Source organism: Phragmites australis, chromosome 10 (genome assembly GCF_958298935.1).
Source record: "Phragmites australis chromosome 10, lpPhrAust1.1, whole genome shotgun sequence".
Classification (NCBI taxonomy): Eukaryota; Viridiplantae; Streptophyta; class Magnoliopsida; order Poales; family Poaceae; genus Phragmites; species Phragmites australis.
The window spans coordinates 33150298-33165955 of NC_084930.1; the positions used below are offsets into that span (position 1 = coordinate 33150298).

General features: G+C 43.4%; 1 protein-coding gene across 1 annotated transcript; it reads right to left on the reverse strand.

Annotated features, from left to right (window-relative positions):
• Positions 1-5463: 5463 nt before the first annotated feature.
• LOC133930864 (GDSL esterase/lipase APG-like) lies at positions 5464-7385 on the reverse strand. Its single transcript, XM_062377630.1, has 5 exons — positions 7058-7385; positions 6823-6953; positions 6341-6574; positions 5987-6242; positions 5464-5894 (listed from the first exon to the last, which is right to left on the reverse strand). The coding sequence occupies exons 1-5, from the start codon at positions 7326-7328 to the stop codon at positions 5698-5700; spliced, it is 1089 nt and encodes a 362-aa protein (XP_062233614.1). The 5' UTR covers positions 7329-7385; the 3' UTR covers positions 5464-5697.
• Positions 7386-15658: the final 8273 nt, after the last annotated feature.

Here is a 15658-nt window from a genome sequence, read left to right on the forward strand (position 1 = left end):
ATTTGGAGAATTTTAATTAAATATTGGCTCAAATTTTTTGGATCAAACTAATTAAAACAAGTTGCTAGTGAGCTCTAGTTTTCTCATGAAAATATTTAGAATTTTTGGACTATTTCTATACTTTCAAATAAAATCATAAGTTAAATAAAAAAGCTTAAGCGCACACGTATACATACAACTTGCTAGCTTCTTTCTGAACCATAGCACATCAAAAGAGAGCGAATAACGGCCCGGGTCGACCTGTTTAAATAGACATTAGGAAAAAAGAGAAGACAATAACAGGTCGAACAACGAAGATGAGAGCACGCCAAGAGGAAACCATACCAATCGGTGGAATTCACAGGCCGGGAGGGGTCTGGGCAGTGCTCGCTTGCGGTGGAGCCCGCGGGCCCGGGCCGCCGTGCAGTCGTGCACCGGGAGACGATCGATCGAATCAACGGACGCCCCCCGCGCCGTGATCCGTGAGTGAGCCGGCGTCCTTCGCTCGGCGCCGCCCTTGCGCTGGATCGTGCGGGCTCAGGCTGTGATGGTGCGGTGCCTCGGCTGGCTGGATGGCTGGCCGGCGGCACTGCGTGCTTTTGCATGCGCGGGCCTTGGCTGCAGTTTTTTTGCCGTGGGATCCGTGATACATCAGAAGCTTGATCGATCGGCCGCCGTTGACTAAGGTGAAACCTAAAAAGGCCCCGGGGTTTCGGCCCCCTGGGCGACGTCTAAGGCTTGGGCTGTGAATATCATGCACCTCATACTTGTAGGTGTGTTTGGTTCTTGACATTCGCTCATTGTGGCACGAAGGATACGTAGGCACTGTTGTAACCTGGTCTGACAAGGTTAAATATATAATCTCATCTTGTTCCGGAGTAAAGCTGATTTAAGCTAGCAACCTGGCCCGATAAATACAAACTCTATATCAGTTAAATCAAATACTCCTTTTGTAATAAATATAAAAAGACTTAATTTGCATTCCTTTAGATTCCTTATACGAAACAGACCTCATTTGAACTGGTGTCGGGAGGGAAAAGCCATGTGGGGAACCACGAACCGTCGTACGCCTGCATCGCGTCTCCACTACGCGAGAAAAAGGCCATATGTGATAGGTGATAACTGTCATGGGTGACATGTCTCGCACATGTTATCTTAAACGTGTCACTAATGACTAGTCATAAGTGACAGGTAAGGACCCATCACGAATAAAGTTATTGATGACGGATCATAACTTGACCATCTGTGAGGAATGGTGACGTCCTAAGGGGAGTTTGAATTAGGACACTTAGAAACTAATATCTCTAAAATCTTTTCAAGATAAATTTATCATCTATTTCTATCTAAATATACTCTAGATTTATCTAGTGTGTCTACTCTACCGCTCAAGAGGATTACAACTTACTTATCAAGATAAATTACAAGTATGTAAATACAGAAGCGTAAATAAGATAGAAAGATAAAGTCAGTATAAGAGATTTTTATCCCGTGATAAAGTCACATTTAGTTCATGTTAGAGCTCCACAAAGGATATGCTTCCGGTCGTCAAGTTTCTTCCAGTCACGGCTTTTGAAATACCAAGTCACCAAGATAAGATCTCAAGCACGATAAGCCACCAAAGCGAGATCTCACCACTAACCTCTCTTCTGGTTTCTTGTGCGATATTTTCACTTTCGAGTTTTAGTCACAAAGACAAGGACCTCAAGATCCCCACACAATCTTCTTATTGTCACTCCACATCAAGTCGGAGGGTCAATAAGTTACCAGCGAGTCAGCAATACTCCAAGGCACTGTCATCTAATTACTGGATTTTCCAGTGTATTGATCTTCAGTCTTCGACAGTTACAGTATTCTCTAGAACAAATGATCCAGTGTGTAAAGCACACAGATCACCAGACTATCTGGTGAAGTTATTTATTTCCTTCTCTGAGTGAAAACATTCCGGTATGTGCAATCTCGTGAGCACCGAACCTTTCAGTGAGTACAATCTAATTTTAACTTAGTTTTTCATCTTTTTGAAAAATACTCCGATATGTATAACTTCGGTAACACCGGACCTTCCGGTGCAGTCATTTTTCTTAAAACTTTTTCAATTCAATTAAACTTTATCCTGACTTTAGTGACTTCTTCATTTATTGTATCCATAAGACCTACTAGCATATATTCTTGATAAATATATTAGTCTCAATAACTATATTATTATTAATCACTAAAATCATAATTATGATCTAATAAGATTATTTTCGCTATATAGTCACTAATAAGGGTCATAAGTGACGAGTCATTACTGTGACCCGTCACTTATAAAAGTCATGAACCTTTTTTTTTGTGTGTTTTTCGAACACGAAAAGAGTAAAAAAAAATCTTTTTCACCCAAGCCATTCCAACGCAGGGGTCATCACCACTCGCCACATGTCACTGCTATTTTTCACACTATTTTTATATGCATTTGTAGGAATCAAACTCATGATGTGCGCTCACATGCATTGCCCCTTATAACCTCATCCTCACATGCGTTCTGAAGGAAGCTGGATATTTTATCCTTTTAATATTTTTTGCTGAAGGTCATTAGTAACGGGTAACATTTATGACCCGTTACTTATATCTGATTTTTTTGTCGAATTGTAATTTGATAGGTGATCTGGAGTGACCTTCGGTAAAATAGACATAATTTTTACATACAAACTTTGATTTAGACGTTTTTTGATTCTACAGACATCTACATAAAAAGTTACATCTGTTTCTCCCCACTTCGTCGGGCTTGGCAAATTTTTCGAGGCAAAAAATAGCCTGGAAGATTGAGTTCTCACCTTCTGAAGTTCTACACCGTTTTCGAAATACGCGTTTGTGTCTATAGCCGCCACCGCTTACATCAAAATTGAGCAAAAATGTATAATGATTCCTATTCTAATGCTGCTGAGGTGAGAAAAAAATAAGAGAAAAATAAAATAAAATAATAGCATCATATACATATATTCCCAATGTTATATTGTGTGTATATATATACCCCTGCTGATTAGAGAAAAGTAACATAGAATAACTGGAGTATATGGATAGACCACTATATATGTGTATACACATATATATGAGATACTACTATATATATACACACACATGGCATAAACCATGAGTACAAGCACTTTTGCACCATATGAAATAATAGCTCTATATATCGATCATGTACATCTATAAAAAGATTATAAATATTGTATTTATATATCTACATACCTAAGTATATGAACACCTAGGGGTATATACACACAAAATATGGCCTCGGAAATATGTATATGTGTATATGTTTAATTATAGCCTCATATACTGAGCCAAGTATTTATGAATACCATTAGTGACGTGTCATAATTTAACCTATCACTAATAACTGCTTAGGATGATCCGTTACTGATGAGTTAGTCATTGGTGATGGATCACAACTTGATACCTTTGAACATCTCTCCTCATTTGGCTGAGCAAATCTATTGACACCTTCGAACAAACACTGACTCTCTTTCCCTTCTTGTGCAGCAAGTGCGCTTTAACTCGGGTGTAGCTATTGAATCCTTTATATGGACAATACTTGTACTTCCATCTAGTATTACCCCCCTACTCTAGGTCTCTCTAAAATATCGACATGATCCCACAGTGGAGCCTTAATGTCTGTCAACGATGCAGAACCACTAGCACCAGCACCACTACTTGAACCCTCAGCCGCCATCTTCTCAGTTCTTACCGTCGGAAGCTGGTTAGGTGCCGAGTTGGATTAGACATTGCTACTGCTAAGCCAATCGGTAGGGGAAAAGGGGAGAGGGAGAAGGAGAACTCACCGTCATGCAAAAAATGGAAGTCGGTCGCTGATCCTGTGCTGGTGGTGGTTCTCACCGGTTCGCCGTTGACCGCAGTGGGCTAGTGTCGAGCGTCTCCTTGCTTCGGTGCTTCCCACTGTTTGCCGTCACCTTTGCATTTTTATTTACTTGTCTAATTCATTCTTGTCAAATACATGATATGGAGCATGGAAGAAAACTACAATGGAAATATGGTATCAGGTAAAATATAACTTGTTATCCAGATTCTTCAATTTTCAAATGATGAATTAATCATTACAAAATTTTCATACGGTATGAAAATCGAACTACTAATTTTCCATAATTTTTAATTTTGAATTTAGGACTTATTAATCGTATTGATATGAACTTTTTGGTTTTTGAATTTAGCTATTTATTAATCGTACTTGATATGGACCCTTTGGCTTAATCTAGACCGTTAGATGTTTGTAACAAGAAGTGGTCTAGATTATTTTCTTTTTTACTATTAATGTGGTAATTTTGTGACCTTAAGAGTGAATATGGATGCTCTTTTTTCTTCTCAAATAATAATATAATAGATTCTAATTAGACAAAGCTATAATATTACGATACTACTTTTCGAGACAAATATACCCATATATTTTTAGATGTACCATTTTAGAAGATAACCTTGAGCGATTCACTTGACAACTCTCTCCGTTGAAATTCTGGTGTGTTTCATTCCTTCAAATTTCCCATGCCACAAGAATCGCCAAAAGAGCGGTTAGCTTTGGTTGGTAGCCCCACACCTTTTTAATATTTTTAGAAAAGAGACTTTGCTCGGCTTATATTGAAAGCTAAATTAGACATCACAAGGTTTTTTAAATATCTGCTGAGGCTACCAGCTTACTAAGACCAATCCAACAGTTCATCACCTTTGTCAATAGTATTCCACCATTGTGAGATTTCTTGACAATCCGTCCAAACCGGGTATCATGGGAAGTTTCTGTCGGTCCAGACTTAGACGTCATTCCATATGTGTCGACTATAGCGGTAGTGGGCAAGTAAAAATATACCGAGCGACAAAGAGGGCAAACACGTTGATGCGCTCGTCCACAAGTTGCTAGTCGATCAGCAACCCATACACCGTTCTGAAAGGCCAACCACGTAAAGAATTTGCATCTCCGGGAAACCATGTGTTACCAGATAAGGGTATCGAGTTCGGTATCAATCGAACCACCACTTGTGTGAACAGTAAATGTTATCCTCTCCTGAGAGATGGGATCCTCTGACTTCACAAGATATGACTTTACTTCTTTGTGAGCCGTTCGATCTCAGATGGATGGATAAGATTCAATACTACACTACACCCATAAACAATAGCATCGCTACAATATTTACATTAACAATATATTGTTACATTGCTTAATTGCACATTACTGTAGCATCACTCGCAATTTACTTTGCACCTATGACTTCTTAGGTGGAGGATCCGAATCCCCTCTGAAGCGGGTACACATGGGCGGATCCAACATATAGTGAGTTAGGGCACATGCCTCCACTCAATTTCTTGTTTTCAATGAACTTAGCCCTTTTTTAAGTTGCAAAAGTCCCGTTGCTGGTATGCCTCCGCTCAATTTTTAGGCTGGGTCCACCCTTGCAGATACACACATAAAGCCAACTTAAATTTGACAACAAAAAGGAGTTTAGGTAAAAGTGCCTTATAGTAGTTTCAGAAAACATCAACACCATACAGTCGAACTTCAAAAATAAGAAAAAGAATCATTACAGAGATCTTTAAAACGCAAGCGACTAGTAATTCTTGTGTTGTTGAAAGCAAACCATGCCCCCATCCTATGAACCAACGTTATTTTCTTTCAAGATTCTTGTAGCTTGTCGACGGCTGACCCCACGAACAGAGGCAGCTCGCTCCACTGGTTTATGTAACCAAGATCAAGCCCTCGGTGATGAGCGAGTCGGCGATCACTTGGTTGGCCGCCTCCGACGGGTGGACGGCGTCCCAGAACACGTACGTCGTCGCGTTCGGGCACGTCCCGATCGACTTGGGGTTGCAGAGGAGCACCGTCGTCTCCACCGTGCCCGTCCCGCAGCATCCCCGTCTCGACTCCGTGAAGCCTGACACCACGGTTCCACGGTTCAGCAGGAGCAACCGAGCAGACACAAAATGGAATGGCAGCTCGCAGTTTAGAAGCCTGTTATATGCATACCTTGTGATCCAGGAGAGGTGGCGAGGTCGTACAGGGGCGTGTAGATGTCGAACACCGCGATCTTGAGATCAGGGTACCGGCTAGACAGCGTGCCGACGGTGGCGTTCATCTTCCAGTTGAAGCTCCGGGAGTCGCTGTTGAGCCGCGACACGCACCCGTTGCTCCCGTGGCCGAACAGCGTGATGGCCGCCGGGAGGCAGCCCAGCGGCGGCAACGACGTCACGCCGATGCGCCGGGCTCCCATGCCGTACAGTTGCTGCGTGCAGTTGGTGGCCAGGTTTAGCAAAACTCGAATGGTCGTCACTGTCTGAGCCGTTGTCGAGGAGCAGGAAGCTGGTGCAGCCGGTGGCTTACCGACACGGTGTTGCTGAAGATGCCGACGAGGCGGTCGGAGAACTGGTCGACGGTCTGGGTCTTGAAGAGCAGAGGGTTGATGTAGTAGTTCTGGATGAAGTCACTTGCACCGGCGCTGATGATGTACAGCGAGCCGGCGATGATCGACTGAGCCTGGCTGCTTCCGGCCACCGCGGCCAGCTTAGACTGGTACTCCTTGAAGTACTCCAGTTGTTGGGACAAAGGGATTGCGTGCTGGGTCACACAGTTTGCCCAAGTTAGAGAGAACATTTACACTCTCATGAAGATTTCCCGAGTACTGGACCACAAAATATAGCGACGAGATGGAGATAGATATCTGCTCCATTCATGATCAATGAGCTGATGATTTATGAGACTTGGAACATGCACTCTGACATGCCGGCCCCCACAAGAGATTTCGGTTCAGAGTTTGTAATGGAACAAGATTTTGGCTCCTTGGAGAGGTCACTGATGATACTTACATACAAAAGTGCCGTGTGGTCGTAGTACCCAGATCCTGCAGATGCGAAGTTGGCTCCGACCAGAAGGTTCTGCCCTGACGCCTGTGGGCTCAGATATGCTGGGGCATAGCTAGTGAACCCCAACGTCTCAGCTGCAACCATAGAAGGAGGTTGTAACACAAGATCTCTAGCATCAGGAAACGCAACTGCACCGTACACGCATCGAAGAATCCATCTAACAAGAACAAGATTGCACCAGTGATGTCGGTAGCCAGCTTGCCGTTGCAGAACCTTCCTGTGGCCACATGGTTCTTGAAGTCCCTGCCGTAGGGAGGGAAGTTCGCCTTGATGATGGTGTGGAGGTAGTCATTGTTCCCGACGTCGACCGACGAGTCGCCGAACGTCATGACCGCCGGCACCAGCGGCTGGGCTTCACCGCCATATGTCGCCACCAGAAGGAAGAGCGCCAAGACCAGCAAGCACCTCACCTGCATCAGAGCCGGACTACGGCTATCCCTTGGTGCCATCTGAACTCTGAAGAGTGTTCTGAAAGAGAATCACGTTCTGGTTTAATGGAGAGGCTGTGGCTTGTGAGCCTTATATAAGTGTGCCTGCACAGACACAAAGCTGAGATGAAACACACAATTGCAGTAGTTAATGGAGTTTGTTACGAGTCGATAACTATACGCATGTGAACAAGCTGTCCCGATAAGACCAGTAAGCACCCTCTCAACTTAGTCAGTAGGACCTAGTTGTCATTCAGAGTTCTGCTCTTTCAGAGCTGGGCATGGTGCAGCGTTGGCATGATGACAGTGTGCGAATATAGTACGTGCTCATGGCGATTCGTCGAGTCCAGTCCATGCTGCCCTGCCTTGCATTGCATGACTATCTATCCACATTGATTCTCCCATCTACAATGGCGACTACTTATGAGTTCGGTAAGGAAATGCAGGGGTAGTTGAGGGGGTACTGCCGCTGTGACGATGCACATCGGCACTAGAAATGTCAGGAACAAGATGAGAGCACCAACAGCTACTACACAACCACTGGTGAGTTATTGCACATGTCGTAATTCGAGCACAAATTATGCAGATGCAGTTGCGACTCGTGCATTGGGTCCAACTGGAATGGTCACAGGCACCGGATATATGATGAACTCTGGAGGACATGGTTTGTGCTGAAGCAGAAACAAGTACAGAGGAGGAGCTACTGGAAGGAAGAATAGATATGCAAATCTTTCAGGTACAGGGTGCCAGTGGTCAAGACTTTCAACATTGAATGTGAAATGTCCCAATGCTACCCAGCCAAGACTTCCTTCAATGCCAGCGATCTATTGTAGCAACCAGGCATATCTCTTCACTAGGATCAATATTGAACAGGATTAGCACGAAATAGGATGTCAGATCGAACAAGCCATGTGTTACTGCTCAGATCGACGCGTCAACTTTGACAAAATGCCGTGAGGGAGTTGGGCAGAATCCACAATCCAGTGGCCAAATTCGTGTGGAAACTTTAGTAGTTCAACACTTGGCTGCTCGTGTTCAGCTACTGAGAAGCTACTCATTTGAAGCGGCAAATGCAGTGCAGTGGCTTGGTACAGTGTATACTACATTTGAGTATTTGAGTAGAGCAATAAACTTATTGGAACATTCTTATGGGTACGAACTGCGGGGACCTAAGCTGCACATATATACGAAGCGCTTTCCTGGAAGCTGACCACGGCCAATGGTTTCCTTTTGAGACGAAAATTTTGTCGTGAAGGGATTTTCGTTTCCTTCAGCGTTTCAACGGTTTCTCTTTACAGTTCCTGTCACGAAAGGATTCTCAAGGTCATTCCCTTCATGATGGGATTCTCTCTCCTTTCACTTCGCGATTTCCTTCGAAAGCAAGCTATTGAAGATAAGGGAAAATAAAGAGAATATGAAGAAAGAAGGGAATCGGGAAAAGAATGAAATGAAGTGAATATGGTTGAAAATGGTTTAAAGAGCCTATATCTAACAAGGAGCTTGTAGATTTAGACGCATAACTGTATTTTGCAAGTGTCATGCCTTTAAAAGGTTGTCCTCTAGATGAGAGTTCAGAGTTGAGAGAAAAACTGTATTCACCACATTTGTACTTTCAAAAATATTTCCTCCTGTAGATGATAACAGCAAGCATGAGTATCTAACAAACATTCTTTCAAATAGTAGGATCTTGAAGAAAAGTAACAGAAACTGTCAAGAACGTCCAACTCATATATGATGAATGTGTATGCTTCACATAGAAAGTGGCAAGAACCATAAACTCATTTCAAACAATATCAATGTAGAGAGCAAATAGGCCCTACATAAGAACAGAACTACGCATAAACAAGTACTCCCTCAAGTCAAAGCTAAAATTCTCATGGTAGCGTAAGAAAGACTTGCCTTATCAGCAATAGTAAATTGATAGGTACAATGAAAGAAAGAGAAGGGATATAGATTAAGAATCATCATCCTGGATACTGAGAGATGTAAAGCATGAGTCGTACCTAAAGAAAATTCCAGTGTTTGAATAGACAGGAAAAGGTAAATTATATCCAGTTTAATCTGTCGGGTCTATTTAGATATGGAAATTTTTATGTACTGTTTACTCTTTCTGAGTAATGGGAAAAAATGGCATGTAGGGAGTCTATCAATGAATGCGAGCACAGTAAAGTAGATTTGATCTCGAATTCCAGTGTTTGAGTAGACAGGGAAAAGCAATCAAGACCTTGGACTTGGAACCCATTTCCCCCAGACCCCCGCGACTCGGGGGGCGACTCCTATCTCAGCCTAGCGCCCCCTAAATCTCGCCAGATCCGGCTGCCGTCGCTGGCCAGCGGGCGCCGGTGCCAGCGGTCAGCGACGGCTTCGAAGCCGAGACGTTGCGACCACCGTTTCTTTCCCCCAGTCGCTCCCTCCTTTCCTCTTCTCCCCCCCCCTCCTCTAGTTGCTCTCCAAAGCGGCAGATCCTGGCTTCCCCGTCTTCGGCTGATCGGATCCGGTGGTCCTCGGGCTGGATCTCCTGCCGATAGCGACAGATCCGTGCTTTGGTGCTCAGCAAGGTCGTGGCAGCGTTGCCCGTGCGGCCTTCCTGCTGGATGCTGGCTTGCTCCCGTGCATAGGATTCCTGGAGGTCGATGTGCGTCGGCTTGCTCTCGTGCTTAATGTGTGTCGGCTTGCTCCCGTGCGGGCTCCCCGAAGGTCGACGTGCGCCGGCTGGCCTCCTGCACCGTTATGGCACTGCCCTGTCGCCTCAGGTGACATTGGTCCTTGCGCGGGTGCTGCACGGCTCCAGTTGGCCGCGAGATCGTCCGTGTGCTCGCACCGGTCGCCGGCTATGGCCTTGCTCGTCGTCGTCGGTGGTCTGGGCTGCGTATGATTCAGCTCTCTACGGCCCGTCGGTACCGGCTGGCCACCCCTCAGTTGGTTGGTTTGGCCGGCTGCCTCAGCGGGTGGGTGGTTAGGGGGGATCCAGGGCGGTGCCGCCGGGTGGCAGCTCCCCCTCCCCCTAACCGTCCGGTTGCTAAGTCGGCTTCTCCTTCGGCGTTTGCGATGTTCCAACCTCTCCCTATCCTCCCTCGGCCTGGACTGCCCTGATTTCTCCCCTCCTTTACGGGGCACCTGGCGGGGCTACAGGGTCTCCGATTCGAGGGGGGGGGTGTTGGGTTGCTACGCTGTCGAGGTCTGCTGGTTTGTCGGGCTGGGCGTGAGGCGTGACCTTGCTCGGTTTCTGCCTTCTTGCGTGGTCTCTGGGGCAGTGGAGTCGTGGGCAAAAGCCCTGCCTGGCTGCTTGCCGGTGCCGATGACGTGGGTGTCCGTGGGCGTCTTCTCCTTCCTTAAGGCATCATTGGGGCGACTACTCCCTCCCTCATGGCTAATCTAGGTGAAAACCCTGACCGGTTCTCCAATCGAGCGACGACAGCGTCATCTTCGCTCCCTTCCCGAAGGTGTCATCTCGGATGGTCACCGCGCTCTTTAGTGTCTGCCGATTTCTTTGTAGATGCTGCCCCTACGTCCTCGATCTGTGTCGGCTCTTGCTAGTTAGCGCTTCACGACAGTGGCTTGGCCCGATGCACGCTTCTCCAAAGCGACACGCTGCCAACCTGTGTTTGCTTAGGGCCGGGGCTTCGCCCCTGGTCGTTGTGCTCACGTGCTGCCTTTTTGTCTAGCGCTGCTCGATGTAATGATCGTCTTCATGATATTACAGCTGGTGGCGCTATTTGCAGGACGCATTTCCCTCCGTTGCTGCTCGACCCATTGGAGATGTGGCGTGTCAGTCGAGCTCCGCCGATCTAGTTGTGAGGGTCATGGTCGTCTGGCTGGTTAGTGCGCGAGTTGAGTTGGGTGTGAGCTGTCTGTCTGTCGGGTTGTACATTTTGGTGTAGTATTCCGTCTCGGGTCGAGGTCGTATTATCGTGTTGGGGTTGTTTGCTAGGTTTTTTTTTTCTTTCAAGCCATACAGTTGTGAGGTTTTCGGACTTGGTTTCCCTTATAAACTAAGTCTGATTATTTTGATCTTTCTTCTTGTTAATGCAATGATACGCAGATCTCTCGCGTATTAGAGAAAAAGTAGACATAGAAAGGTAAATTATATCCCAACCGTAATCAACATCAAACATACTGCAGATTCTGCTGCTTCATAGAACAATAGTCCTCTTGTTAAATAAATGTTTCACAATGAACTTTGGACCAAGTAAATAATTTATTGCAGTCCATCATATTTTTCAGTTTATCCAATGTTCAGCATGACATCATAGGTTTGATCCCCATCCACGCTAACACGCTGGGGTGAAGACACCAAAGAAATAGGATTAATGGAGCATCACATGGGCCATAAGATCGAATAATAACATCCTAAAAACACAACTATATTACTGGAGAGTATTCAGAGTTGAGGGTTGAGACATGTAAATGCAAAGGTAACAGGCATAGAGGTTTAAGTGATATAGTATAAACAGGTACCTGAGTCAACACTTCAAATCATCCCATGTGGAACAACAAATATGAAAAGGGACATACATGACAATGTTCAATTAGCAGAAAAATCAGTTGGATGTCACATCGGCATATTCGTATTTCTACATAAAAACAACCTTCTTCTTATTCTTTCAAACAGAGCAATACAGTTCATTATATTGAAGAAAAGAAGTTAGAAAAAGGCCATTCATCATAGACATAGAGTGAGATATGAAGCTGTGGTACAGGTTTCATAATAATTGGCATTTATTCAGTGACATGCACTTGGTTCATAAGAAGACGAGTTACGTACTTAAAGGGTGCATTAACTATGGAATATGAAGACAGAACACTTGCGGAAACAGTGACAGTGCAGCTACCATCATGAAACATACAAGAATGAAGAGACCCTGTCCTTATCATTTTATCAAACAATTAGTCACAATAAGAGCGTTCAATTGTTCTAATACTCATTAAAAATGCTATGAAGTGTATTTTGTGGTGCAAGACTACTTGCACATATAAGGTTCAGTAAGCTAGAAAAAGCCATAAAAATCATCTAAAATGAATAACGCGGGCTTGTGTCCTCATCTAGTTCCTTCTAATTATGCGCTCAGAAGAACAAATTAGACTATTATACAAGCATTGTTGTCATAAATGAAGATTAAACACAAAGGTGCTACGCTGGTTAGTTTAAGCCTGAAATGCTGGTGACTGGTATTTGGAAACTACAGCAGCCAACAGAAAGAATTTCAGCATTTTCTACAAGGTGGGTTCCACTACTATGTTTGCTCAAGAAAATAAGTGACTGACGAGTAACATCAGCATTCTGAGCATAGATATCACAATTTAGGACTGAAATGAAACAGCAACTCATCTATCGATTATTGGGATCTGCAATGCTGATAGTAAACATAAGATACAAAGAAAACCTCTGATGCACAACTAGAAGTGAAAAAAGCTTTAGCTGTCACTACGATCATCATCCAAAAAGGTACGTTCAATCAAAAAAATGGTCCAACTCATATGCACCCTGTCAAAGAAACCAAGCACCACGCTTCGCGCATGCTTCACAGCAGCTTCAACCGCTACCGGGGATTAAAATTTTGCCAAAATTTTAGCAAAATTTTGTGAATTTTGAAGTGTACAAAATATCCAATTTCAGAACTTTCTTTCACTCATATGTAAGACACGCAAAGCAGAGGATGAAAATGATCGAAATTTTGGTCTTTTCGTCAGTGAAAAAAAAATTGTAAAAACAAATTGAAATCCCTGGCTGCTACGATCTCATCCCATGCTGCCCCCACAGTAAGAATGGCGCCGCCATGAGGCCAGTCACGATCAGGGTTTGGCTTACCGACCGGAGCTCGATTATCGAGCTCCGGCGGTAACCGAAAAGTCACGGTTACCATGGTAACCGGTCAAAAATTCAAAAAAATTAGACAAAATTTATTTGGTAAAATTTGAAATTTGGGGAAAAGATCGCGATTTTTAGTTGTTCGGTAATCGGTCGGTTTGGATCGGTTACCGAGCGGTTTTTGTATTTATCGAGCGGTTTTCTCGAATTTCGGTAACAGCTCGGTTTTCTCGGTAACCGCTCGGTTTTCTCTATTTATCGAGTGGTTTTCTCGATTTTAAGTGAAGTTCAACAAAAAAATCTAAAATTATCTCAATCTTGTAAAATCAATAACTAATTCATCTAAGCTTAAAATCAAGTGAAACAAATTTTGTTAGTTTTCTTGTAACATGATCTACATAATAAAATTATTTATACTCATAAAAAGTTCAAATTTTTCTGTTAGAAATTGTATTTGTTAAACCAAGTTAAATGCATAGTTTACTCTTTGCTAATCCAAAAATCATGAAACTAATTTTGTTAATCTTCTTACATGATACTATGTCTTTTAAAAATACATGAACTCATGAATTAGTTATTGTAACATGCAGGATTGTGTAAATGTGTTGCGACTAGATTAATTCATAATTGACCAATCACATCTCAAAAATTAGTGAAACCGCTTTTATTAGTTTATTTATACTATGATTTACATAGAAAAAATAATAGTATGCATGAAAAAGTTAATTACAGTGTTGTTTTTTAACATATTCACTTTATGCTTGTGAACTTTGTAAAAATCATAGAGAAATTAATAAAATTCTAAATAAAGTGAAATCAATTTTAAAGATCCTCTTAAGATACGTTTTATATAAGAAAAATATGTGTTTACATGTTAATTTTTCCTTAACATGAGTTAATAACTGAACCGTACGTTTCAATTTTTTTTATTTTTTCAAACTTCCTCCCTATAGAATATAATGCAAATGAAATTATTTTTGAATTTTTTTTTCACAGAAGGTCTTAGAATTGTAGTTTTTTTAAAAAAAAAATTCGAATTTTTTAATTCAAATTCGATTACCGTTTGATTTGTAAAACCGAATCAGAGATAATCGGTTATAGTGATTTTTTATAGGTTACCATCGGTTTTTTAACCCTGTTCACTACCAAGGCTTCACCACCTTCCTCTGCGCACCAGAATCACCACCGCGTCCGCTCTTCGTCCCACCATCAGAATTGAGCTCCCCACGAGGCCACGATCAAGACCACAATCACGTAGCAACGCCTGCTTGTCACAATTAAGCTCTCGCCGTGGCCTCTCCGTTGCACACCACAGCCGGTGGCTGACCCGCGCCGGCCTCACCCTCACCTTCACCCACCAAAGCAAGCGGCTTGGACACGACGACGCCTCTCCCCACGCCGCACGGCCGAGACGAGGCACGCGGTCACCACCGCAGACGCACGGGCCTTCCTCCGCTTCCCCACGCCGCAATAGGGCCCGGAGGAGGCGGTCGCGGGGAGGGTTCGCCTCGGCGGCGGGGACGAGGCGGTTTTGGTGGCCAAGCGCGCGGAGGGGTTGATGGTGGTGGAGGGAAGCGGGTGTGGCGGCGGCGGCTGGGCCGCGGTGGCATTGAGGTGGCGGCTGCATCCCGGCGGGAGGCGGCGGAAGAGCGGAGGTGCGGCGGCGATCGGCGGGAGGGACGGCGACGCGGGCGAGCATCGCGAGTGGAAGATTGCAGGGGAAGGAAGGCGATTTCATTGGTTTCCGCCGGTTGTCCGGTTCACAAATTTTCTCCCGAATTCAAATTCAAAATACCCTTATTGCCTAGTTAAAATACTGTATCATTCAAAAGGTTTGAAAAAAGACGATTTTTTTCTCCTGCATACAATAAAAATACCCTTAGTTCCTAGTAAAAATATTAAATCTTTAAGAAGTTATGTCAAAAGGAAAATCCACAATGTCCAAAGTCAAGTTTTCAAAATGAATTTGCAACATAGCATAAAAATATCACCAAGATTTTTTACTTTATCCTGTGAACTCATATGTTCGTAAAGCATTTTTCATATGCAGGAATTTCATGTTCCAAATAGATTCATAGATCAACAATACGAGGCTCATGTTTAGAGTGGTTGCTTAGCTCAATCAATGGATAGTCTCAGCACTTGCAAATCTTTTTAAGTTTTAATGCTTTTGAGATAGGATATAAGTGAATATTTAATGGGTAGTTTTAGGTCATTATTTGATATTCTTTCTTTAACTTAGGCTTTGTTTCTGGAAAGTTGAAACAAATAGACTGATTCTGGAAAGCGATTCTCAGAATCAAACATTGGTTTTATGACTAGAATACAAAAGTTTGTCTGAATGTGATTTTTGAGGATTATAAGTAATGTTGTTCTGAGACTGATAATAGGGTATTATATATATTATACACTTTATTTACAGTAAAAACTAATCTTATAATCAGTTTTTAAAATTCACAATCTAAAATCAGCTTTTTCAAAAACCACAGTTGAAACAAACACGTCCTTAGTTAGATAAAAGTGAATCTTTAGTTTAATTTTT